At 42.4% G+C, this 25,008-nt stretch overlaps 1 protein-coding gene across 1 annotated transcript in view; it reads right to left on the bottom strand.

Moving 5' to 3' along the window:
- The window catches only part of snx29 (sorting nexin 29), a 679,392-nt gene that overhangs the window by 470,808 nt on the left and 183,576 nt on the right, over positions 1-25,008 (bottom strand). Inside the window, exon 13 of the mRNA XM_033040302.1 lies at positions 18,899-19,027. Coding sequence (XP_032896193.1) covers positions 18,899-19,027 — 129 coding nt within the window. The remainder of the gene's footprint in view (positions 1-18,898; positions 19,028-25,008) is intronic.

Below are 25,008 nucleotides of genomic sequence, written 5' to 3'. Positions count from 1 at the left end.
AACAGCATTTATGTACAGAGGGATTTTGAGGCCGAAGTCCATAGCTCCCCGAATGTGGCAACACATATAGATAGTGGTGAAGAAAGATTGTGGTATACTTGCCTTCAGAGGTTAGCATCGAGTACAAGAGTCAGAAAATCACATTGCAGTTTGGGAGGGCTTTGGTTAGGCTGCATTTGGAGTATTGCATGCTGCAGCTGTGGTTGCCCCATTACAGGAGGGATGTGGAGACTTGGGAAAGGGTGCAGAGGAGGTTACCAAAATGCTGCCTGGATTAGCGGGTATTAGCTCTAAGGAGAGGTTGAACAAACCGATAAAAGTATATAAAATTGTGAGAGGAATCAAAGCAGTCACCTTTGTGTGGAGCACAGGAGCAAGTTTGGCTTTCTTCCCAACCAATTGTTCAAGCGCTTTTGATTGCAACATGCGCCTTAATTTAGTTCAACAAAGAAACTGACAAGTTACTAAAGAACCTTCAAGGTCCTCAATGAGTATTTCTGTATTTACCGAGGAGAAAGGTAGTTGGATGGAGGAACTTGGGGCAGTCAATGGAAGTGTATTGAGTGCAGTCAGTCTTACCGTCGAAGAAGTACCGAAGGTAGACAAATCTCCAGGATCTGATCAGACATATCCAAGGACATTGCAGGAAACTAGAGAGGAAATTGTGGGAGCCCTGGTTGAAATTTACGAGTCATCCTTAAATACAGGGGAGGTGCCGGAAGACTGGAGGATGGCAAATGTTGTGCCTCATTTCAAGAAGGGCTGCAGGGAAAATGCTGGGAACTATAGGCCGGTGAGCTTAATATCTATAGTTGGTAAGTTACTGGAGAGTATTCTGAGGGATAGGTTATACAGGCATTTGGATGGCAAGGACTGACTAGGGATAGTCAGCATGGTTTTGTACGTGGGTTGTCGTATATCACAAATCTGATTGATTTTTTTGAAGACATGACCAAAAAGGTCAATGAGGGAAGAGCTGTAGATGTTGTGTACATGGACTTCAGTAAGGCGTTCGACAAGGCTCCGCATGGTAAGCTGCTCTGGAAGGTTAGATCACATGGGATCCAAGGAGAGATAGCTGAATGAATAGCAAATTGGCTCCATGGAAGGTTGCTTCTCGGACTGGATGCCTGTGACCAGTGGTGTGCCTCATGGTTCGGTGCTGGGCCCGTTACTGTTTGGCATCTACATCAATGATTTGGATGAGAACATACAGGGCAAGATTAGCAAGTTTGCTGATGATACAAAAATTTGTGGTTTTTCAGATAGTGAAGATGGTTGTGAAAGATTGCAGCAGGATCTGGATCGATTGGCCAGGTGGGTGGAGGAATGGTTGATGGAATTTAATACGGAAAAGTGTGAGGTGTTGCATTTTGGGATGTCGAACAAGGGCAGGACCTACACAGTAAATGGTAGACCTCTGGGTAGTGTTGTAGAACAGAGGGATATAGGAGTACAGGTGCACGGTTCCTTGAAGGTCGAGTCGCAGGTAGATAAGGTGGTCAAAAAGGCTTTTGGCCCTTTGGCCATCAATCAGAGTATTGAGTATAGAAGTTGGGAGGTCATGTTGCAGTTGTATAAGACGTTGGTGAGACCGCATTTAGAATATTGTGTTCAGTTCTGGGCATCATGTTATGGGAAAACTATTGTCAAACTTGAAAGGGTTCAGAAAAGATGTATGAAGTTGCCAGGACTAGAGGGTGTGAGCTACAGGGAGTGGTTGAGTAGGATGGCTCTCTATTCATTGGAGCACAGAAGGATGCGGGGTGATCTTATAGGGGTGTACACAATCATGAGAGGAATATCTCGGGTAGATGCACAGTCTCTTGCCCAGAGTAGGGGAATCGAGGACCAGAGGACAGAGGTGAAGGAGAAAAGATTTAATAGGAATCTGAGGGATAACTTTTTCACACAAAGGGTGGTGGGTGTATGGAACAAGCTGCCAGAGGAGGTAGTTGAGGCTGGGACTATTCCATCATTTAAGAAACAGTTAGACAGGTACATGGATCGGACAGGTTTGGAGGGATATGGACCAAGCGCTGGCATGTGGGACCAGTGTAGCTTGGACGTGTGGGCAAGTTGGGCCGAAGGGCCTGTTTCCACACTGTATCACTCTATGACTCTATGAGGCTGTTGTAGGTAATTGTAAGGAAGCTGAGTAGGTCGTAGTATGGTTAACCCTAGAGTTCACATACTGAGGAACATGATGGGAAAATGGCTATGAATGTAGTCAGAATAGCAATGGTGCCTTATATACTGAGCACCTCCAGCAATTTCTGTTTTATTTCAGATGTCCAGTTTTTTTGATTTCTATGTCAGATCATTGTATGACTTTCTACAGGTACCACTGAAGGAATTATCTGTTTATAAAGGATGAATTTGTATTTAAAAAGCAGCTTGTGTAGGAAGGAACTGAAGATACTGGTTTAAACCAAAGATAGACACAAAAAGATGGACTAACGCTGGCAGCATCTCAGGAGAAAAGGTATGGGTGACGTTTCGGGTCCCTCCAGAGATACTGCCTGTCCTGCTGAGTTACTCCAGCTTTTTGTGTCTATCTTGAAACAGCAGCTTTCTCAATTCTCATATTATCCTGGAGATCCACAAATATGGGGGATGTAGTGCCACCATTGGCCTGATGCATGGATGTGTGTTGTTCACTCCACTGGGTAAAATTCTTGGATTTCTTCTAATGTGACCAAAAAGATGAAAAATTGTGGAATACATCTCTTCTAATTCTGAAAGCATTACAGTTATATTGTTTTGTACTGTAAATATGATTCATATTTTTTCAAAGATTATCCAGTGAAAATGTTATGTTAGGGTCAGAGGTGAAATATGACTGGTCACGTGTGTGACGTCACAAGGAAGCATTTTTTTCATGAGTTTTATCTTACAAACTCAGAATTTTATAAAGCTAGAATGTTTATATCTCCAGCAGACATGCATTATGATTAAGTAGGTAGGAAAATAGCTATGAATAAGATTAATCTCTTACAATAATTTTTTTAATGTATTACTTTATGTGGTGACATCTGGTCACGTGTGTGATATTTTGGTTCACTTTCTAAAGCCTGTAGAGTTACTGCCTCACAGCGCCAGAGTCTTGGGTTCAATCCCGATCTCAAGTGCTGTTTGTGAGGAGTTTGCACATTCTCCCTGAGACCACATAGGTTTCCCGCAGTTACACTGGTTTCCCCGGCCAAACCAAAATCATGTGGCTTTGATGGTCAATTGGCCACTGTAAATTGCCCCCTAATGTGTAGATGAATGAAAGAATCCGAATTGTTGAGAATGAGGGGAGAATCAATATAGGATTAATATAAATGAGTTGGCTGTCTCAGACTTGGTGGGCTGAAGGATCTGTTTCTGTACTGATTGTATGATTCGTTTACCCAATTTATTAACAGTACAGACAATAAGTTTATCAATGCTAATTGAATGGTTATCAATGGAATCCTATAACTTACCTAGTACTGCTAACTTTAAGATTTAATAGTCAGCCCAATTTCTTGTCGCTAAGGGACAATTCTTATTGGACATTCAACTAGTGCTCTCTTTGCTGTCATAATGAAAATGCTTTCAAACGGTTTCTTTAAAAAATATAGAAATTCTTTCTCAGATTCTCAATGACTGTGTCCCAAAGCAATCTTTGATCTTAAATTCATATTAAAACAGGTACGATTTTAGTCTTATTTGACCTCCCTTAATGCTCATAAAATTGTGTAATTCTGATGTTGAGTATAGTCGGCATTCAAAATGCAAATTATAATGATTGCATACAACAAGTTCAAATTAAATCAACTCCATTTAAAACAAATATTGCGCCAAGCTTCAGCCTTCAGTGTACTTCTGCCCAGAAAGATAAAGGATGCTGAATACATAAAAGGTCACGATCCCTTCTTGCCCGGAAAGCGCAACAATAACCCAAATACATTATTCATTACCTTCACTGGCCAAAAGTATATTAACCATTGAAGCCTAAGCTTTAAAAATAATTCAATTCATTTCAAGGCCACAAAGGTATACTCTGGTACTGCAATCATAATGATTCAGGGCACATCATTTCCCCACATTTCCGTCTGCCAACTGAACCAGTTTATAAACGATACATTATAAGCACAGCTGTGGCGCAATTTTATTCCAGACATCACAATTGAGAATCTGATTGATTCCATATTGTTCACTGTAAAATATTATATTGTGCAACCCTTTAATAATTTGTCTTCTTTAAGTTATTAAATGCTTAATAAATATTAAACACAAGGAGGTACACAGACACTGCTTATTTTATTGATTTATCTATGATGTCAAATAAAATTAAAAAGACAATGATTATACTGTTATAATAAGCAGTTATAACTAATATTTTGCACTGACAATTTACAAAGCGATAGTCAGTGTATGCTACAAGAATACAATTTTGCAACATCCGCACAGCAAAAAAACGATTTTTCAGCTCATTATGGTACGAATAAGCATAATTAGAAAATAAAGTACGTTTTCCATTTCCAGCACTATCAAAATCAAGCACCCTCAGGCCATATTTAGCAAAAGCCAAGCCAATCTCTAATATGCCTTCAAATGACTCATTTCATACTGACTGTAGCAGGGGGGGAAGGGGGTTAAATTCTAGATAGCAAACCTCTGTGGCTAATCTGAGCGATATTGCAAATGACTGTAATATCATAACCACTCTTATGCTGTTCATTTATAACAAAGAGGAAATGGGAAGCATTTGTCTTGGATCATTATTCACAGGATCCGCACAGCCAGAAGAGCAGAAAAAAACGTAAGTACTCAGTATACACTGAATTCGGAGCATAATCCCCCAGGAAGAAAAAAAAATGTAACCAACTGCACTACCCAACCATGCTGAATGGAAAAAAATGAATTCAATAAATATCAAGATGAATTAGCAGAATGTAGAAATGAATATTTGAATCAAATGTGATTGCTAACAACTTCCTTTTGATGCCCCAACCCTCTCAGCAGCCAGTCATCTGCCAATTCCATTCACTGCAGGTGATACCAGAGTACAAGATACATTTCAGCCCATGAAAGCAGACAAGCTCACTGCAGTAATTCTGAAGTGTTCATTGCCAGCACGTTCCTGTTAGAGTGATGGGTAAGGCTGGCATAATAAGCAAATCCTGGAAGATGAGGGATATTAAGGTAATGGTCAGGAAAAAGCAGGTGGGATCAAGAGAATCCCTGGATGAGTATTTAACATTGAGATCATGGAAGTTGAGCAATGAGGGAAATTCATGACTCCTTTGAGTTGGACTCCACTGGAGCATATTCAGGGAATCTGCAGCTAACCTAGACAAATATGCCTCTGCTGTCACAGACTTTATTAGGAAGAGTGTAGAGGACTGTGTACCAAAGAAGATGATACGCATATTCCCCAACTAGAAACTCTGTATGAACTGCGATGTCCACTCCCAGGTAAAGTCCAAGGCTGCAGCATTCGTCAAACATTCCCAAGAGGTTCTCAAACATTCTCAGGAGCTTTGATGTCAGACAGGACATTTTAACAGCTGTCTATAAATCACTTATAGAATCTGTACTCACCTTTAACATCACATCCTGGTTCACCCTCACCTCTGTCAAAGACAAATCAAAGCTTTCCCGGATCATCAATCAAGCAAGCAAAATAACTGGCAAAATTCAAAATCAATTATCAGTACTCGACACCCAGGCAGTTAAAAGGAAAGCCAACCTCATTACACAGGATCCCACCCACCCCCTGCACAAGTCCTTCCAACTTCTGCCATCAGGCCGCCGATATAAAGTCCCCCTATCCAAGAAAAACATCCACAAAAACTCATCGATACCCATTGCCATAAACAGCTTAAATAAAAAATGAACAAGGAACAAATTAACCCTGACGCACTGTCACTTTACACGTATCCACAACTTTTATCTTGTCTATTTTTACAGTTTTAATCTTTATACTTGCTTTTAAGATCTATACACACTGTGTGTGCTCGCAGAAATCTGTGTTGTATGACTGCTTATCAGTACATTGTCCTGTTTGTATGTTGAGCCACGTCAAAGAAGATTTTCTGTTACGACAGACAATAAAGTTTTCTGAATCTGAATCTGAATCTGAAGAGGTAGAAGAAATCTATCTATAACTTTTGCAGAGCCATTATGAATGCAAAGAGGGAATACCAGACTAAGCTGGAGTCTCGATGGAATGACAGATACCCATGGATTGTGGCAAGACTTGCATGGTATAACAAGGCTACAAAGCGGGCAGGCAGTATGTCTGGCAGCGATGAACTCGATGCATTCTATGCCCATTTTGAACAGAAGGTCGGTGGTGGAATGCCACCTGCTCTGCCAGTATCAGGTGCGTCTGAACCAAAGTTATGTGGCAGACGCAAGATTAGCCTTCCTGAAGGTGAATCTGATGGAGAACTTGACCACGTCCCCAGGGCCTGGATGGACCAACTGGCAAAGGTTTTCACAGACATCTTTAACCTCTCACTCCCATTCTGAGGTTCCCACTTGCTCAAAAGACCCAATATCATCCCGGTGCCAAAAATAAAGTAAGGTATACTGTCTAGTGGTTCTGACATCCACTAACTATCATGATGTGCTTTGAGAGACAGGTGATGGCGCACATTAACTTCAGCCTCTCAGCCAGCCACGATCCACTACAGTTTGCTTACCATCGCAACAGTTCACAGTAGGTGCCATCTCCTTGGACCTAAACTCATGCTTGGAACACCTAGACAATAAGGATACCCAGCTCTGCTTTCAACATCATAATCCCATCCAAATTCACCCTAAATATCCAAGACCAAGGAATCAGCTGTCGCTGCATCCTCAACTTTTTGACTCACAGGCCTCAATCAGTGAGAATAGGTAATAACACCTCCTTCACAATAATGCTCAACGCCGCTGAGCCCCAACAATGCGTTCTGTCCCCCACTATACTCCCTATAGATTCACAACCATACGGACAAATTCAACTCTAATTCAATCTACAAGTTTGCAGACGACACCAGTAAGTGATGGGCTGACTTGCAAACAAAGATGTGACGGTGTACAGGAAGGAGAGATAACAGTGACATGGTGCCAGGGCGATAACTTCCCTCGCAATATAAGTAAGACAGGGAAGATAGATGGTGACTTCAGGAAGCATGGTGGAGCACATGCTGCAATCAGCATCAATGGAGCAGTAGTGGAAATGGTTGAGAGCTTCAAGTTCTTTGGTGTTAATATTACCAATGACCTCGCGTCGACCAACGATATTGATGCGAAGGCCAAGAAGACACATCAATGCTTCTACTTCCCAAGGAAATTCAGCATGTCTCCAGTGACGCTTTCAAACGTTTCCAGGTGCACCACGGAGAGCATGGTGTCAGGTTGGTTTGGGAACAGCACTACTAAAAACTGCAAATAAATTGCAGAGCGTTGAAGATGCAGCCCAGTTCATCACTCAGACCAAACTTCCTGCTGTTGACACCATCTACACTTCACGCTGCCTCTGAAAAGCAACCAACATTATCAAAGATAATAAAAAGGAACTGCAAATGCTGGTTTATACCAAAGATAGATACAAACTGCTGGAGTAAATCAGCGGGTCGGCCGGGCATCTCTGGGGAACAAGGATAAGTAATGTGCGGGTGGGCCGTTCTCCATTCTAAACCATTATCAAAAACTTGTCCCATTCTGGTCATTCCTTCTTCTCCCTATTCCCATCCGACAGAAAATACAGAAGCCTGAATGAGCGCACAACCAGACTCAGAAAAAGCTCCTACCCCTCTACCCCATTGAGAACATTGGACTTTGGAACTAATGTGCTACAATGCTGAGAACTATATTCTGCATCTGTATCTTATCCTTTGCTTTGTGTATTGTACCTTAGTTTGACTTGACAACGTTTACATATGGTATATCTGAATCTGAGCGAAGAATTAATGTTTATAGGCCAAGTATTCACATACAAGGAATTTGCTTGGTGCTCCGCCCGCACGTGACAACATGACATCGGATGGCGCCATCGAGTGTGGCCAGTAGTTGTCCGTCATGTCACTCTTTTTGTTATATTTAGCGTATCTAAAATTATGTTTTAAAGGTGGCTTAGTCTTTTTTATGTGGGGGGTGGTGGGGGGGGCGGGGGAATAGGGGAAGCCGTTTCCCAGTCACTATCTGGTCGGAGAGGCGTCTTTTCTCCGAGTGACATCTTCACCCCCTCCTCGCGGCCTACCAACTGGATTAGCGCGGCCTTTCCTGCCGGAGACCAGCCAGAGCTTCAGCAGCGGCGCAGCACTGATTTACCATCGTGGAGCTATGGTCTGCGGAGCTTCTAGCTGCGGGCAGCGCTGACAAAAGTACAATTATCTAAAGTGGTCATGTAGAGATATGGAAGGGTTAGGTGTGAAAACACAGATCAAAGGGGACTATGCTCAAGGATAATGTAGAATGGTTCATTGTTAGATGCGGGGAAGGTGACAACAACGCATACAATCGGTAACATTTAATCAGGACAGTGAAAATAGTCAGAGAACTAGGATGGGGGAGGGATGGAGTGAGAGGGAAATCAAGGGTTACAATTATCTAAATATCATTTTGAAAGGAAGGCTGCATGTTTATATCTCCAAGGTTTTCCGATTTTGCTTAGTGAAATGTGTTGTATAATTTGAAACTGCTATTTACTTTTGTCTTTTAAATTAATCCATTTATTATTGAAGAAAATCTCTTGCATTTCGATGAGGAATTCTTCATTCTCCACAATGCATTATCTCCAAAATATGACTAATATAAGCATTTATCACAGACTTCCCCCTGAGATCCCCACCATTACAGATACCAGTCTTCAGCTAATCTGATTCACTCCATGTATCATCAAGAAGCAGCTAAGAGCATTAGATATAGTACAGGCTTTGGGACCAGCAGACATCTGCAGTACTGAAAGATCTGCGCTCCAGACTGCACATGTAGCCAAGCTGTTCATATAATGGTTATAATACTGGCATTTATCCAATAATGTGGAAAATTGCCAAGTTATGTGTTGTGCACAAATTTAATCCAACTATTTATTGTCCAAACAGTCTACTCTCAATAATCATCAGAGCAATGGAAGATGTTCTTCACAGTGTTAAGAGGTGGTATATACCCACCAATCACATGCTCACGTCTGAAGAAGGGTTTCGGCCCGAAACGTCGCCTATTTCCTTCGCTCCATAGATGCTGCTGCACCCGCTGAGTTTCCCCAGCAATTTTGTGTACATGCTCACTCATGTCCAGTTAGGTTTCACCGGGATCACTTGGCTCCAGATCACATCAGAGCCTTGATCTAAGCATAGCTAAAGAGACAAATTCCAGAGGAGAGGCGGAGGTGGCTGCTCAAGGCAACATTTGGAACGCTGGGAAAATGGAAGTGAATGGGCAATAAGGGAAAAATACTGCAATGGTTTTGAGCAAAACTTCACCCAGAGAATGATCACTGTGGTCGATAGAAATCAAACATCCTAGCACAAACATATCACCGCAGAAATTCCTCAGAGTGTCAAACTCATCCATCTTCAATGCTTCATCATTGAATTTCATTTTATGAAATAGTGATGTCTGCATAATGTCCTATTCCATTCATTACTCCTCTGCAAATGTGGCTGCTTGCAACAAGGCTTGGACACCATTCAGGCATGGACTGAGGTGTGGCAGTTAACATTTATACTACTACGGTGCCCGGCAGTTCTCTCTTCAACAAGAGCAAGCTTAACCATCTACCCTTGACATTCAATGATTCATGGCTTGTTTCCCGTCAACTTCCTGAGAATCATCCTTAGTCAGAACTGGACCAACGACAAACGTAATGTGGCTACACAGTGCATCAGAGCCCATATATCCTGCAGTAACTGATCCACCTGCTGACACCCCAACGCTTTAGCAAATATCTACTAGGCTGAGTCAAGAGTCACAGAATATCTTCTACTCACTCAGGTGAATGCTCCAACAACAACCATCTAAGGCAAAGCCACCGCGTGATTGGTATTCGCACACAACACTTGTGAATAATAATTCCATTCACATTGCCATAGAGTGGCAGCTGTATATGTAGGAAGGAACTGCAGATGCGGATTTAAACTGAAGATAGCCACAAAATGCTGGAGTAACTCAGCGGGACAGGCAGCATCTCTGGAGAGAAGGAATGGGTGACTTTCCAAGTCGAGACCCTCCTGCAGACTGTATATCATCTATATATAACTCACAGCTTTCAGCCCACACTACTCTTCCAAATCCAAAACATCCATCACCAAGAAACACAGAGGACTTGGGCACATGGAAACACAACTATTTAAATGCTTTCACGTTCACACAATAAATTCTCTCCTCTCCGCCAATGCCCAGCTCCTGGGAAATACAATTTAAAAATACTTTAATTGCATCTTTAGTAATCGTATTTAATATTATTAAAGCTTTGTCTCTGCAGTTTACCTTCATATTAGTGTTTGACCAATGAAGCCAATTTTAAAAATGTGTTCAGGTGACTTTTCATGATAAAATTATTCATCTATAAAAATCTCAGTTTGTGACAATTTAGAAACAATAACATTATTTGAAGGTCTCGTTAGTCAGGAGGTCACAGAGAAATATTCTTTGCTTTGTAATGCCCACGTCAAATTGTACAAAATTAAACCTCTTAAGATAGATCTATGAAGTAAATTGGTGCTAGATGTGTGGGAAGAATATTCAAGAAGAAAAATAATTTCATCTTCATTTCTTCATTAATTCACAACAACCACTACTCTCAATAGTTAGCAACAATGTCTTTGCTCAGTCTGTGAATCACATGCTCACATTTGGCAGCTTCTGTTTCTTTGTCAATCAGTTGTATTCATAATAGACAGCCAAGTGCCAAATACATTTCGAATTAAATTGCTAAGACATACACCTTGTTGAGTTATAACCAGTCAACATATAACCATAATTTGTCAAGTTCTAAATTTGAAAAATCTGCCATCAGCAAAGGCACGCCAATATTTATTGAGAAATGTTTTTGTGAATCTGTTAATGCTTTCCGGGTAATTTAAACACAAAATATAGTTCCAGAAGTACGTGCAAAAGGGTTACAATAAATAGTCACAGCATTTGCCATTTGCAATAAAACAAATATAATACAATAAAATAGCTTATAGCTAGAGGAAGGGAATTGCTCAACATACCGTCACAAGAAGCATAAATCTACTGACAAATTATGCCAATGATTCAATGTGCATACAGCAAACAATTGGAAACTTGATTATGTTAGGGTGTGAATTGGCACATTAAAGGAATGGAGAATTGAAAAAGAAATTGCAAAAATGTATTCAATTGTACACTAAATGCGAGCAAATCACCATTCACCTTTTTATATTTCTGACCTTAGTTTGGAATCTTTACAGAGAGTCATTGAACTGTAGAGCACAGAAACAGGCCCTTTGGCCCGCCTTGCCCATGTGATCAAGTTGGCACACTGGGCGAGTCCCATTTGTCTGCATTTGACCCATAGCCATCCGTATATCAGTCCAAATGTCTTTTAAAGTCATAATTATATCCACTTCTATAGCTTCCTCTGGCAACTCATTCCGGATACAGACTAACCACTGAGTGAAAAATGTTGTGACTGAGGTCTCTCTTAAATATCTCCCCTCTCACCTTAAGCCTATGCCCTCTAGTTTTAGAATACTCCACCTTCGGGAAATAGTCTGTGAACATTTATTTTATCCATCCCCCTCATGATCTTAGACACCTAAATAAGGTCACCCCTCAGCCTCCTAACTCCAAAGCAAAGTCCCAATCTATCCAATCTCTTCTGATAACTCAAGCCCTTAAGCCTACGTAACAACCTGGTGAATCTCTTCTGTACCTTTTCCAACTTAATGACATCCTGTAGCTGGCAAACAGAACTATACACAGTACTCCAAAGTGGTATCACCAACCTCTTATACAGCTGCATCAGAATGTCACAACCTTTGTATCATTAATACCATTGCCAATAAAGGCAAGCCTGCCAAACGCCATCTTTACCACAATGTCCACTCTCCACTTTTAGGGAACTGTGCACCTGTACCCCCAGATCCCTCCATTCTGCAATCCTCTCAAGGGATCTTCCATTTGCTATGCAAGTCCTGCCCTGGTTTGACACACTAAAGTGCAACAGCTCATACTTATTTTACTTCGGAGTCACGTGAGTGACTACGTGAAGAAGGGCCGTCCGTCTGCGTGAGCGTCATTACGTCTGAACGCAACGCGCGACGGACTGGCAGAAGCACTGCATCCTCCCAGGCCGTTAGGATGGCAGGTAAGGAAAGTTGAATCACTTACCTGCCTTCTTTCGGGCTTGAAACTATTTGCAAGTTCAAGGCCCAGATGTCGAGGATACGGTCCGCGGGGAAGTCGGCTGCCGAAGACCGCAGCACTTCCCAGTAGCGGGCAACGGTGTTTCCCGACATTTAGCGCCGGCAGCTGAACCGGCAGGAGACTTGTTGCAGGAGGAGAGCTCCATTGGTGGTCCTGCAGTACGGGAAAATCCACCCGCAAGTTAAACAACCCGTTGACTCAGAAGAGTCCGGGGAGGGAAAGGGATACCCTCCCTCAACGTAGAGCGTCTGAGGACGACTCTCCCACATAGGAGCAACTTTTTGGAGAAGTTGCTCCAACAATAACCTGCTCTAAGGAGAGAGCTGTGTCAGCCCGGGACCTACAGCAGGCAGGCAGTACCGGGAGTCTCGCACAATGGGGCAACCCAATGTCTTCCCTATTGGAGGGGGAAGTACATATGGAAGAAACCACTCTGAGTACAAAAGCAGGGGGGGGGGGGGACCTTCCCAGGGACAAGCAGAAGAAAGGAAGTAAGTAAGTAACTTTTACTTATATAGCACTGTTTAAGTTAACTTGCACCAAAGAGCTTTACATAAAATTAATAATAAGCACAAAAGAAAAGAAATACTTCTGCAATCATCCAGGTTCCACTGGGTGCTTCTCTGGATAGAGATCTAGCAAATGTCTCCTGCTCTGAGGAGAGGAGCATTCACGGTCAGTTTCAGTCTGACCCAAAGCAAGAATCTCATTTAGGCCCGCTGGAGGGGCCATGTCAGCGCAGGTATCCTCAGGGGCCTGCGGCAGCACCTGTTTTCAGGGCTACCTACAAATCTCACTCTCAATGGAGGGGAGTGTGAGTGATCAGTAGGTAACTGATCTCGAATTACAATACTATACAATACCATTTATTTGTCATTTGAACCTCACATAACGTTCAAACTAGATTTGGTTTCGAGATCAGTAGGTAACTGATCTCGAATTAAAGTATGAACATACTGAAGCACATGCATATGGCCTCAAGAGGCAGCAGTTGGCAGAATATCCGCACAAATGCCGGCAAGGGAACAGCGCCATCAGGGTGACTTTGGAGAAACTAGCCGCCGAATCCTCTCTTCAGGTAAGACCAGAAGAAGGAAGCAAAAGCTGTCGGACCAATCAAGGTACCAACGACAAGCAAACTTCATCAGTAGGCGACAACACATCCCACACCTCCATAGGGGGTAAGCAGTTCACTGAAGCCGGTGGTAGCTTGAAAGCTGGACACGGAAATATGATCAGAGTCGTCTTTCAAGGCAGACTCAGAATTATGGCCAGAATTGTCCGACAAGGCAGGCTCAGTATGATAAGGTTTTCAGACCAAGACCCAAGCAGAGGTCAGGAGAAACATGGAATCCACACTTCCTACCAGTCCAACTCCCAATCAAGGAGAGAAAAGGAACCCGCATCAGGGGCCTTTGGGCTTACCACAAGACCACCGGTAGCCATGGAGGTAGGTGGGTCTGGGTTTACTGAAACAAGGGATTGTGGACCAGTTACATGTTGGTAATTTTACTCTTGTGTTTTTGTTCAAAATGACCATAACATGAATTTCAGATCTGGTTTTAAAAAACAGATAACAACATGTGATTATTTTTTACTGCACAACATACATAGGTTCCAAGCAGAATTGGAACTCGGACCGGAATTGTCTTCAAGGCAGGCCCAGTATTTTGGGCAGGATTGCCTTCCAGGACAGGTGACAGATGGAGGATGTCACTTCATCCAGGTTTAACTCATTTGTGCAGTACAGACTTTTAGAAACAGCAATTTTTTGTTACGGTCTAACTACTGTTTTATAGGAGCTTCCTATAAAATGGTCACATGGCATGCATCGACCTCAAAGATGCATACTATTCGGTGTCTGTTCATTAAGAACAGGAGATATTTGAAGTTTAACTGGATGGCATGGCTCTGCCAAATGGGTTGACATCAGCTCCTAGACTATTGACCAAACTACGGAAACCAATTCTGGGACTACAAAGGTCTCAAAACCACATAGTAATGGCATATTTGGAGGACATTTTCATTTTGGAGTCACCAAGAACTGGCAGAAGCATCAGTCAAGCAAACCAAAACCCTGTTTGAAAGAATTGGTTACCTCATCCATCCAGTTAAATCAAAATTGACACCTACAAGGGCAATTGATTACCTAGAATTTACTATCAAAAACAGTAAATATGTTGATCACTTTGCCTAGGGGCAAACGACAATATTAATTAAGCCTGCAATGACCTGATAGTCAAATTCTAGCCATCTATCAGGCAAACAGCGAGTATAATTGGCAAATAGTAGCTGCATTCCCAGCAGTACGTCACGGGCCTTTACATTACCAGAATTTACAGCGAGCAAAGGAACGAACACTCAGATTACATGCAGGCCGAATTGGCAAACTATGGATTGCCAGCAGAGGCCATTGTTGAATAACTATGGTGGATAACGAATGGGAGACAGCTCAGGGAAATTTTGCTCGAAAGCCATCGAGGGTTCTTCAGACCTATGCAAGCGGCTAAGGATGGGGAGACACCAACGCAGCCTAAAGCTGTGGGGGCAGATGGAATGAGCAGGAGTCTGTAATTCCCCAACACATGGAATCAATTACCCAGAATTGTTGGGCACACAATATGGACTCAAGGTTCTCTGTAGCGATATGCAACCGGTGCTTGTTCAAATTCAGATTGATAACACCACTGCGGTGGCATATATCCATTAACAAGGGTGGTGTAAAATCTGTATCTTACGACAGATTGTCGAACCTCATTTGGCACTGGTGTAGCGAGAGGAATATTTGGGAAATCTACGAGGTAGATATAACACGGTGACAGATGCTGGATCACGAATGTTTAATAACAACACAGAATGGATGTTGAATCAGACAGTATTTAACAAAATAACTACACGATTTGGCATACCAGATGTTGATCCGTTTGCATCTAGACTAACCATTAGTTACCCAGATATGTGTCCTGCGAGCTGGATCCAGGAGCAAGGCAGTGGATGCTTTCTCCCTCAATTGGGGAGGAATGTTTATGTATGCTTTCCGCCAATTTGTCTCACAAACCGATGCTTGACAAAAATCAAGCAAGACTAAGCCACAGGCATATTGGTAGTGCCAGATTGGCCTACTCAAGCCTGGTCCCCAAAAATTGTGGGAATTATAGTCCAGCCAGTAATGGCTGTACCCAAGAGCAGGGACCTCCTAGTGAACCCAGTTACAGGGAGCAATCATCCACTACATGAACGTATAACTTGTTGGTCTGCAGATTCTGAGGAGGCCATTTCAAGGCATAGGACTGTCCGAACAAATACAACACAGTTCGGATAACGGATGTCTTGGAGTTCCTATCAACTATACTATAACTATAAACTAAGTTATAGTGCATCTATAGCGCCAGAGGCGCACTCTCCTCCAATCTGATGCCGGAAGCAGGGCACAGTTCGATAGGAACGCACCCCTTTACAACAAAGTTCCATTTGCCATTCCTTGGCGCACCTTCCTAGCTGCTCTAGATGTTGTTGTAAATTAAGATATCCTTCCTCACTGTCTACTATACCACCAGTTTTAGTGTAATCTGCATTAACGACACTGTCATCAAAATTAATCATGTATATAACAAACAGCAATGGATCCAGCACTGACCCCTGCGGCACTCCACTCATCCTAGTTTTCCAATCAGATAAACAACACTCCACAACTACCCTTTGACTCCTTCCTTCAAGCCAATTTTGAATCCAATTGGATTTGAATCCTAGGATTTCATGCGATCTGACCATCTAGAGTAGCCTCCCATGTGGGACTTTGTCAAAGGACTTGCTTCAGTCCATATAGACACTGTCTATTGTCCCCCTTCCCACAGCAATTCCTTTGCTGTCCTCTTAAAACACTTTTACCAGATTTGTGAGACACAATTTCCCACGCAGAAAACCATGCTGACTATTTCTAATCAGTCCGTGCCTATCTGAATGCTTATAGATCCTGTCCCGAAGAATCCCTTCCAACAGCTTTCCCACCCACTGATGTCAGGCTCACTATAGTTGTCTGGCTTGACATTGCTGCCCGTCTTAAACAACTGTACAGTTTGAGCCACCTTCCTCTATTCTGGAACTTCACATGTGGCTAAAGATGATGCAAATATCTCTGCAAGGGCCTTCGTATTTTAATAATAATAATAATAATAAATTGTATTTTTGGGCGCCTTTCAGACATCTCAAGGACACCTTACAGAGATTAACAGGAATAAAAAACATATAATCAGAATAAAATAAATAATAAAGACCACAGAAACACAAATTAAAAACAGAATTCAGTCCAAAAACAAAAAATCAAAAACACAATGTGAAAAGAGAGCAGCGGCAGCTAAAGCGCGCCAGCGTCCACTCTCCCTTCCGACAGCCATCTTGGACAAAGACTAACAGGATTACTTACAGACAAAAAAAAATCATCCCCCCATTTTCCACTCAAGCTTCCTCCATGGATGTACCTGTACTTGGATAAACTTGGTCAGACCCTGAGCATTTATCTACCTTAAAACATAAAGACATTGTCTTTGGTAATTTGTGTATGATCTAAGACATCTCAGTTCCATTATCTCAATTCCTTAGTTACCGTGTTCTTATCCGCAGCATTAATGAATGAGAAGTATTCATTTCATATCTCTCCCACCTCATATGAACCAGTCCGATCCTTCTCTATTACTATTTTAAAACTAATAGAATTATGATCACTGGTCCCAAAGTTCTCCCCCACTGACATTGCAGTCAGTTGGCCTACATTAATGCACAAGCACTTAGTAAACTTCAACATCCTTTGTCTAAAATCAGGTAAATAATTAAAAAACAAAGTTTGACTAAATGCCACATTATAGCATTGTAGATGGCACTGCCCATAATGCTGTTGGTGAATGAGTGCATTGTCTGATTGTACAGTAATTGGTCACTTTGGGTTTGTTCTGCTTAATGGAGTCAATACGTGCTTGCACAAGTTTCCACATTCTCAGCTGGCAACTGTTCTGGAACAGGTGGCAGTAGCTATCACTCAATTATATTTCCTAAGCTCAATAAGATAGAATGTATTAATTTTGTTTCCACATATCATGAACCTGAGGAGAAACACAAAATCCATGTAAAAGCATGGAATAAAACTGAGCAGAGATGATTTCTGGAATTTGGCTATACTGAATGGAAAATGCAATGTCCTGAGTTCATGCTGTAGTTTTGTACAAACACGACTTTACATTTTCTTAGGAGTTTTATGAAGGATATTTTTCCCTGCATTGAAAACAATTTGTTAACAAGCATCTTAAACATTGGATTCATCCATGTCTGATGTTATTTTTTAAAAGAATATACTTCAGCACAGGTTAATTGACATTTATCACCTTTCACCCCATGAGGCTCGACATTCGACACATCATACTCCGACATTTCTGTCCCATCCAACGTAATCCTGCCAAGTCACATCTTCCCATCCACACCTCTTTCCTCTTTCCACAGAGATTGCGCCCTCTGCAACTAGTTGGTTCACAGATGATCCCTTCCCACCCAAACCTTTGCCATCTCCAGGTACTTTCCCTGCAACCACAAGAGATATAACCCCTCCTCCCTCGCCACCATCCAGGACCCCAGCATTCCTTCCAGGTGAGGCAGAGGATCATGTGCATCTCCTCTAACCGAATCTATTGCATCCAATGGTCCCAATGAAGGCTCCTGTACATCGGTGAAACCTAGTGTAGACTCAGCGATCATTTCACTGAATACATGTCCCCAGTCCGCCAAGGCCTACTGGATATCTTGGTTGCTAACCATTTTAACTCATCTTCCCATTCCCACACTGACCTTTCTAGGCTTTCTCCATTGCCAGAGTGAAGCTGCACCCAAACTGGAGGAACAGCACCTTATATTCCGCTTATTTAGCTAAAAACCCAACAATATGAACAATGAATTTTCCAATTTTGGGTAACCTCTCACTACCCACCCACCCTTTCCCTCCCACTTCCATACTCTGTGCCTCAACTGTACTCTCCCCCACCTCCTATTTTCCCCCTCTGACTTTACAATCCACAACTCTTCAAACTTGTCTCATACCTTACTTTCTGATCTCCAGCCTTTGTTCAAGCATCTGTCTATCAAATATCCACCTCGCCTATGTCAACCTATTACCTGCCACACTTGGCTCTGCCTCTCCTCTTTTGTAGCTTTCTTCTCCCTCTCTACGATCAGAGAGAAGGGTCTCGACCCGAAACGTCACCTATCCATGTTCTCTGGGGTTGCTGCTTGAACTGTTGAGTTACTCTGGCATTTTGTGTCCTTTTGTGTATTAACCAGCACCTGCTGTTCTTTGTTTTTACATATGTTTAAAGGAAACTTTTTTGTTTATTATAATCTAATTTCTGTATTTAACAAAATTTCTTATTTCCAAACCTCAAACTGGCAATAAGAAACATAGTATCAAAAAAACAATCGCCCTCATGGGACTATGAGCCTATGATGCACGGTGCCTCTCTGTGGGTCAATGTTCCAGGTTGATCCACCTATCCCCTACCTTGTCAAAGCCTGAATCTTGGCAGCATGTCGTTCTTCTTGCTCTGCCAGTTTCTTTTGCTGGTTGTCAATTTCTTGCCTGAGCGCTGCAGAATGCTCCATCTCACCATCAAGTAAATTCCGCAGTGATCTGGAAAAACAGGATTTACCATCTGTTAAACCAGACCTACAAAGCAGTCAGATGTAGAAAATCATATTCAAAGTTACAAAACGTCAAAATGGCTTTATAACTTCTACAACCCTTGACTGCTTATGCCTACCATAAGCATATTTTTAATATCAACTACAAAAGTATGATTGCAGCCATTTTATATCTCTTACAGAAATATCGACTGTAGATTGAATGACCTGTTTTATTCTCTACTCTAGTGTTGTTCAATGAGAAAATAAAAGTTTTAAATTATTTAAAGCTGAGAACCAAGCAAGATAGAAGTCACCAACACTGATGGAAAAGTGTACAATCATCACCTTAAACAAAAATAATTCAAACAAAGGGTGGTGGGTGTATGGAATAAGCTGCCAGAGGAGGTAGTTGCGGCTGGGTCTATCCCAACATTTAAGAAACAGTTAGACAGGTACATGGATAGGACAGGTTTGGAGAGATATGGTCCAAGCGCAGGCAGGTGGGACTAGTGTAGCTGGGACATGTTGGCGGGTGCGGGCAAGTTGGGTCGAAGAGCCTGTTTCCACACTGTTTCACTCTATGACTCTAATTCCATCATCTTGTATCCTGAAACCCATACTTAATTCATCCCAGATTTCCTTCGAACTTTCACGCGAAAGCTTCTGCAACAAATCATGGGCAATTCCGCTACATCAGGTAACTTAAAGTTTTCTATGCTGAATTCATCATCATCTTATTTCCACTAAACATTTCTTCCTCATTTATGCCCATTCTATGTACTCTCAAATCATGTGGTCTTAATCACTGACAGAGGTATCTTCAACTTCACATTATATCCCTCAGCATCAACAAGCCTGGCCCTTCGTAAATCTTACTTCTTTCAGCCTCACTTCATTGGAAAACATTCTCATCCAATCGCCTCATGCTGCATTTTCTAATGCTGGACCCTAGACTTTTCCAGCTTCTCTGTGCATTATTAATCTGTTCAACAGTTTCCTCACATTTTTTTTCTATCTTTGTACCCACTTGAATATTTGTTGTCCACCATTCCTATCTTTCCCAAATTAGAGCAAATTCAACTAAAGTCAGACAAATATACTGGATTAGACATGTAATGCAAATGTGGCTTAACCTTCAAGTTTTCTTCTGGGTGAAAAAACTGCAAAATTTGATTTTTTCAAACATTCCAAAACTTCTCCGGCCCTACACACTACCAAGTGTGAGTAACATACAATTTATTTGTCAGCATTAAGGAGATCTCTTGACTATCCATTATCTGACTATCCATGTTCTCCAAGGACACTGCCTGACCCGCTGAGTTACTGAGTTACTCTGAGTTACTGAATTACTCCAGCATTATGTATATTTCTTAGGTTTCGGATGAGATGGGCAAGTTAGTAGGTTGTGATGGTGCAGTTCTTCGACCATTGTGCTGATGAGCTCCATGTCCCTCCATTCTCTGCACAACTATGTGCCTATCTAAAAACTTCTTAAATTCCCATTACATCTGCCTCCATCACCACCCATCGCAACGTTTCAGTCACTCTCCACTCTGTGTAAAACAAATACCCTGCACATCTTCTTTAAACTTTGCCCCTCTTACCTTAAGGCTATGCCATCTGGTCTTTGACTTTTCCACCCTGAGAAAAGGTTCTGACTGTCTGCATTGTCATCTAAATCGTTAATATCTATAACAATGTTAATTCACATGTTTAATCAATAATGTTTTATTATTAATGTTTAATGTTTTATGTGTCGTTCCTAATGTGTCACTGTATGTCATGTTGTCACTTGTGGGCAGAGCACCAAGGCAAATTCCTTGAATGTGAATACTTGGCCAATAAACGTATTCATTCATTCAACCAGCAGCGGGCCCAGCAAGGATCCCTGCGGCACTCCACTGGTCTCAGGCCTCCAATCAGAACAACAACCCTCCACAACTAGCCTTTGCCTCCTTCTTACATGCCAATTCTGAATCCAGTTGGCAAGCTCACTTTGGAGTCCATGCCTTCCAGACAGGCCAACCTTGCGTCCGTACAGCCAATGTCCACTCCCCTACTATCAATCCTGTTGATGACCCCATCATCAGATTTGTCAGACACAATTTCGCAATGAATATTCTGCATTTGCTTTCGTGATTTTATTTTGGAACCAGCTAAACATTATTTTGTCCAATATTCATATTTATGGTATCTAGAATTTATTCTCTGGATCGAGGTGTCATTAACTAGCGATGTTACAAAACTTAGCTTCAGCGGCGCTGCAGTTCTGCCACTGGCCGTGTGCGTGACTTTGGCGCCTTTGGGGGAGGGGGGGGGCGGGATTAAAATGCCGTTTTGTACTGCTTATCGGAGGCGGATTTCCTCGGGCTGCTAGCTGCTGAAGAATAATCGATCGGACTTCCGTTCCCGTTCCCGCGAGACAATTTAATAATTAGATTAAAATAAAAAGCGACTTCTAACGCCCTCAATGCCTACAACGTGACGAGTTGCAAGAATGGGACAAAACAAAGGGTAAGACGTTTATTTTACATATAAACTTGCTTCTTGGGATGACTTTAATCTAATTTTACATTGCGAAAATGTGATTTGGGCCCCAAACGAACCGGCAGTGTTTTTCCTGCCGATATGGAGTTCAAATTAACCGCAAATGCAACGTTCCAATCGATCGCATTACAGAAAAACCCACTCGCACGATGATTTAAATGCTCTTTTTTTGAACAATCATGTCATAAGAGCATCTAAATCATCTATATTTTGTGTTATTGTAATACATCTATATCTATCTATCTATTATTTAAAACTCTCGCCCCATCCGACCGGCTGGCGTCCGGATCCCTTCCTGCCTTTCGATTCGTTCCCGCCGTGCGATGTCACAATGCCCGATGCTCGCAGACGTTCAAACGCGATGCCCGACGCTCGCGGACGTCCAATCGGAACGGATCCATTTACATGTACGGCTTCCTGCCGCTTTTCTTCCTTTGATTCCCTGCAACTCCGAAACATGGACGCAGAATCGCCGACGTCTTTTCCATTTCGATAGAGATTTCACTTTTCTTTCTATGTATCCACTCCTTATTACATTTCGTCGTGTTTAAGTACACGTTTTTAATCAAATCCTTACCCCCCCCCCCCCCCCCCAAATTTCAAAACTAAACTGGCTTCTCACCCACAGAAGCTTCACCAGCCCCAGCCCCTGCTGAACGTTCCATCGTGTGATGTCACAATGCCCAATGTTCACATATGTCCAATCGGAATGGATTCATTTACATATGCCTATGCAGGAGCCCCAGCCAATGGTGAACTTTCCATCGTGTGATGTCACAATGTGCCCAATGCTCAAATACAACGATGTTTATACACTTTTCCAACTCTGTGTGTGGGGGTGGTTAGTGTGTGTGATGCCGCCCCCCCCCCCCCAGTGGGGGCTACGGGTAGGGAACGGCTGCGTTGGCTAAAGGGATCAAGGGGTATGGAGAGAAGGCAGGTACATCACTCCCCCTACCCCTCCCTCCCTCCCCACTCTTCCACTTCTCTCCCCCTTCCCCTCCACTCTCCCTCCCCACTCTTTCCCCTCTCTCCCCCACCCCTCTCCCTCCTCCCCATCTTCCCCATCCCCCCTCCCCGACATCTCTCTCCCCATCTCTCACCCCCTACCCCGCTCTCCTTTCCCTCCCAAATCTATCCCGTTTCCTCCTCCTCCTCTCCCCTCCCTTCCCTCTTCTCAACCCCCCCCCCCAAACGCCGTTGGGGAAACAGACCCAACGGGTCTGCACTTGGTCTAGTATACTATTAAAACTGTGTGGCTGCTGGCTGGCTGCCGGCTTTCTGCCTGACTTGTGGTTGCCAGCCTGTGGGTGCCAGCCTTTGATTCATTGCTACGCCAACGTCAGACCCACAAACGCCCTGAATTTTTCCATTTCGGTAGAGATTTCACTTTTCATTCCAAGTATCCACTCCTCATTAAATTTTGTCAAGTTTATGTACACATTTTTAATAAAATCCTTCTTCCCCCCCCCCCCCCCCCCCCCCCCCCCCCCCACTCACTCATTTTGTCGCCTCCTGCTGGCCAGCGACCATTACGGCTGCTAGTGTCCGCATCTCGCCTCAAAGACGCCATTTAAAAACAGCCGCACTGCTGATTCCTGAGCCCCTTGAGTTGGAGGACCACATCTCCCGTGGGGGCTACGGGTAGGGAACGGCTGCGTTGGGGGAGCAGACCCAACGGGTCTGCACTTGGTCTAGTAGTCAATATTTTTATACTAAATATTAGTTTTAGTCCCATGTATTGTGCAAAAAAATTATAATTTTGATTATATTGAGTGGATGTTTCTAGATAAATTTATGGGAATTAAACATTAAATTCCTTCCATCTGGAATATAAATTCATGACAGTGAGATTTAAAAATCATGTTATATTGTGAACGTGTGAATGGGATTAGTCTGTTATTTGGATACTTCGGCTATTTTTTTAAAATATCCTTTTCTTAAGAAATTGAATCTACAGGACATTCTTAATGGGTGGGCAGAAAGGCATGTCATGCGATGTTTGAAGAGCAAAAACTTGTAGTTTACAATGCCAAAATTGAAAAGTTGAGGAAAAACAAGGTGTACAGAGTTGTTTATTGGTTACAATCTGAGGAGTATGATGATGCCACTGATTATGATATGCCAATGTACCAGCTAGCAACTGATCTTCTCCATAAAGACCTGGTCTATTGCTAGAAATTGTAATTTATTCACCTATCTGTTAAGGACTTACAGCATATAATACAATAATATTAAAGTTCTGATCTTGAGAATATCACATTTTTGAATTTTCAATCGTCTGCCCATCAACCCCCCCCCCCCCCCCCCCCCACCACCCCTTACCTATTATTCACCAGGCTTTATTTGCCCCTCCTCTCCTCTCACTTTCTTTCCCCCTCCACAACAATCAGTATTACTATTTCTGACACAACGGTCAATTTTGTACTTAACTACAATTAGGTAATTAACTAATTGTATGCTTTCATTTCAGGTCATCCAAGTAAGATGTTTTATATTTGTTTCAGAATGCTTCAATCTATAATAACTGAAAATTTCATTCAGTTCACTTAATTTTTAAGAAAGTTATGGGCTTTTGACTGTCCTCGATCACAGCTTTTGTGTTAAGTCAATGGAAAAGCAATAGGGAACAAGATGTTAATTTCCGAGTATGAAAATGGCCATAACTTTTTTAATACTGAAGTTATGAAAGTGAATTAGGTGTCTCATTAAACTTCTTTTTATGCTTTATCTGATGGGATAAATTGCAGACTTGATTTTTTAAATCTCAAAATTTTGTAACATTGTTACATTAACAATGCCAACATTTATTGCCCATCCCGCATTTAACTCAAACTAAATGAGTTGTGTGGCCCACTTTGCTGTGGGTGTAAAATGGTGTATTTGACAGACCAAATGATGATAATAGACTAGAGTCAACAAGATGGATCTTTACTCAACAAACAATTAGGCAGGTATGCTGGTAGAAAAAGTGGAGAGGTATATGGGTCATATGCAGGCAAAGGCAATAGCTCAGATGGGGCATTGTAGTTGGCATGGATGAGTTGGGCACCAAGCGCCTGTTTCCATGTTGAATGACTCTTGAACACTAACAGCTTTATAGTCATCACAGCAAGTGCAAGATATTTTAATTAACAAATGAACTGCACATACTGATTTACAAAAAAAGATACAAAGTACTGGAGTTACCCAGCAGCTCACGCAGCTTCTCTGGAGAACATGTATAGGTGACGTTTCGGGTCAGGACCCTTCCTCAGACTGATTGTGGTGGAGGGGAAAAGAAAATGAGAGGAGAGGAGGGGCAGAACAAAGCCTGGCGAGTAATAGGTGAGGGGGAGGAGGAGGGGGGGGGGAGGGGGGGGGGGGAGGGGGGGGGGGGTTGATAGGCAGATGATTGGACAAAGGCCAGAGATGAAAATACAAAAGGTGAGAACTCACTAG

The sequence above is a fragment of the Amblyraja radiata genome, chromosome 22 (genome assembly GCF_010909765.2).
Source record: "Amblyraja radiata isolate CabotCenter1 chromosome 22, sAmbRad1.1.pri, whole genome shotgun sequence".
NCBI lineage: Eukaryota > Metazoa > Chordata > Chondrichthyes > Rajiformes > Rajidae > Amblyraja > Amblyraja radiata.
Note: the sequence above shows the minus strand (reverse complement) of the source record. Positions and strands in the feature narration are given on the sequence as shown.